Here is a 501-nt window from a genome sequence, read left to right as displayed (position 1 = left end):
ATGCTTCACAGCCTTTAAATCACCACACATGCAAACAAGGAGAGCATGGGGTTGAGTCCTAAGAAGCAAGATTGTTCACATAGTTTTCAATTTTAATGAATAGTTTTAACGAATTGCATTTAGAGGTGTGGTTTCTCCAGGTATATATAAATGGCCTTGTGCAGCTGAACTGACAACATTGTCCTGCAACTGCAAACCAAACCTACCACTCCAGACATCATGAGCTTCTACAGCGGCTACTACGGAGGCCTGGGCTATGGCTATGGAGGCTTCGGGGGCCTGGGCTATGGCTATGGAGGCTATGGCTGTGGATGTAATAGCATCCGCAGACTGGGCTATGGCTGTGGTTGTGGAGGCTATGGATTTGGCTCTGGCTACGGTGGCTATGGATTTGGCTCTGGCTACGGTGGCTATGGATTTGGCTCTGGCTTCGGAGGCTACGGTTATGGCTGCTGCCGCCCTTCATGCTGTGGAGGGTATGGATTCTCCAGCTACTATTGA

At 49.3% G+C, this 501-nt stretch overlaps 1 protein-coding gene across 3 annotated transcripts; it reads left to right on the top strand.

Annotated features, from left to right (window-relative positions):
- The first annotated feature begins 219 nt into the window (after nucleotides 1–219).
- Nucleotides 220–501, top strand: LOC142838604 (keratin-associated protein 16-3-like). Of its 3 annotated transcripts, none has more exons than XM_075954148.1 (2): nucleotides 220–355; nucleotides 437–501. In XM_075954148.1, exons 1-2 carry the CDS (start codon nucleotides 220–222, stop codon nucleotides 499–501), a joined length of 201 nt encoding a protein of 66 aa, XP_075810263.1. The 3 variants fall into 3 exon arrangements, with proteins under 3 accessions (XP_075810263.1, XP_075810254.1, XP_075810244.1); XM_075954139.1 differs by having other exon boundaries at nucleotides 220–382; XM_075954129.1 differs by having other exon boundaries at nucleotides 220–501.

Source organism: Microtus pennsylvanicus, chromosome 1, assembly GCF_037038515.1.
Source record: "Microtus pennsylvanicus isolate mMicPen1 chromosome 1, mMicPen1.hap1, whole genome shotgun sequence".
Taxonomy (NCBI): domain Eukaryota; kingdom Metazoa; phylum Chordata; class Mammalia; order Rodentia; family Cricetidae; genus Microtus; species Microtus pennsylvanicus.
The sequence above is the reverse complement of the archived record's forward strand: the minus strand, read 5'-3'. Positions and strand labels throughout refer to the sequence as shown.